Consider the following 1,689-nt stretch of genomic DNA (forward strand, 5'->3'; position numbering starts at 1 on the left):
TTTTATATAAATTATTGTTACATAATTATTTAATAAGTCGTATTATTTCAGTTTGCACGGAATTGATTAATGGAGCAAACAAACAAAAGCTGAAGGTTAAAGGCCCAGTTCGTATGCCTACAAAGATCTTAAGGATAACTACACGTAAAACACCTTGTGGTGAAGGATCAAAAACTTGGGATCGTTTTCAGATGCGTATACATAAGAGAGTTATTGATTTATATTCACCATCAGAAATTGTAAAACAGATTACAAGCATTTCTATCGAACCTGGTGTAGAAGTGGAAGTTACAATTGCAAATGAATAAGCAATTTGAATAAAACTGTATAAAGTTTTAATAAAAATGTAAAAATATATATGCTGTGTAAAATTTGTATATATTCTTATGAGATTAACTATATAAATGTTGCAATTAACATAAATCATAAACATACAACAAATTAAAATTTCTTAAAGAAAGTGTTACAAATGTATTGTAAATGTAAAAACAATTTTTTTATTAATTTAAACTTTATTAATTTGTTTATTTCATGAAGTCAATAGAAAATTATTTATAAATTATAATACAATGATTCTGGTGTATTTATTTAAAATATTCTGCATAATGTCCAGCAAGGCAGTAACATACTTGGAAAAGTATGATTGTAATTCAGGAATAATTGTCAGTTAATGAAAGGCTGGTGATTTATTAATTTATTCTATGTTTATTCCTCTTCTTGAGACTCGTTTCCGGGTTTTTTATCATCCTCGGTACCTTCACCACCACTAAATCCATCCATCCCTTCTACTTCTTCTTCATCATCATCACCAGCTACTTCAGCATTTTCAAGTTCAGCTCGTTCCATTTGCCTTGCTAATTCTGCCTCATCAGTTGCAGTAACAACTTTTGGCTATACATGTAAAAATATATATTTGCATATATAAAGTTAAAATATGTAAAAGTTTATAATAACAAGCATAATGTAACCTACAGTCATTGCAACATTAAATACACCTCCTAGTAATGTTATTTTATTTTGTATAGCATCAATAGCATCATTTAATGCTTTTAAACCATCTTGTTTTTCTGGTGTAGATGTTGTCATAACTAAAAAGATATTAATTGGTGTTTAGTGATTTATTTCAGTATTAAAATGAAAGATTTACAAAAATAGAAATAAAGATATACCATATAATGGAGGTGCAATCAAATTAATTTTAATCGGAAGTTCATCAGTAGAAAGTGCTAAACCAGCTTTTAAGGCATCTTTCACTGCATCAATCCCTTCATAACCATAACAAGCTACTTCTACATCTGCTCTAATTTTAACTGCTTGAGAAGTTAATTTTCGCTTAATATTATTTAATAGGACTTCCTTCGTATATTCACCAAGACCACATTCTGCTAAAATAGATGGATCCCTAAAGTAACAATGTTTTAACAATCATTATCATGCAAATACACTAACATTTTTTTCATATTTTTGTGTTTGTACTTACAAAACTGACTGTTTAAAGAAATCATATGCAGAAGCCTTTTGTTTCTTATATTTTTCTTCAAAATGCCATGCTGTTTTTTGGTATAATTCCTCCAGTTGATCATCACTATCATAATGTAATAATTCTGCAACATGTCTTAGAATTGAGTTAACAGCTTTTGCTTTTGCATATCTCTCTGTACATTTTTCTACATCTTCAGCTGATACACG

At 28.6% G+C, this 1,689-nt stretch overlaps 2 protein-coding genes across 2 annotated transcripts in view; one reads left to right on the forward strand and one right to left on the reverse strand.

The window, feature by feature from the left end:
* RpS20 (ribosomal protein S20) overlaps positions 1 to 315 on the forward strand; it is a 1,752-nt gene extending 1,437 nt beyond the window's left edge. Inside the window, exon 3 of the mRNA XM_017906259.1 lies at positions 52 to 315. Coding sequence (XP_017761748.1) covers positions 52 to 308 — 257 coding nt within the window. The 3' untranslated portion in view covers positions 309 to 315. The remainder of the gene's footprint in view (positions 1 to 51) is intronic.
* A 266-nt stretch (positions 316 to 581) lies between these two features.
* Positions 582 to 1,689, reverse strand: part of eIF2alpha (eukaryotic translation initiation factor 2 subunit alpha) — a 1,903-nt gene continuing 795 nt past the window's right edge. Inside the window, exons 4-7 of the mRNA XM_017906267.1 lie at positions 1,481 to 1,689; positions 1,170 to 1,402; positions 973 to 1,088; positions 582 to 891 (exon numbers count right to left, since the gene is read on the reverse strand). Of these exons, the coding sequence (XP_017761756.1) occupies positions 706 to 891; positions 973 to 1,088; positions 1,170 to 1,402; positions 1,481 to 1,689 (744 nt within the window). The 3' untranslated portion in view covers positions 582 to 705. The remainder of the gene's footprint in view (positions 892 to 972; positions 1,089 to 1,169; positions 1,403 to 1,480) is intronic.

The sequence above is a fragment of the Eufriesea mexicana genome, unplaced genomic scaffold, assembly GCF_001483705.2.
Source record: "Eufriesea mexicana isolate 0111107269 unplaced genomic scaffold, ASM148370v2 scaffold5212, whole genome shotgun sequence".
In the NCBI taxonomy this organism is placed as follows: Eukaryota; Metazoa; Arthropoda; class Insecta; order Hymenoptera; family Apidae; genus Eufriesea; species Eufriesea mexicana.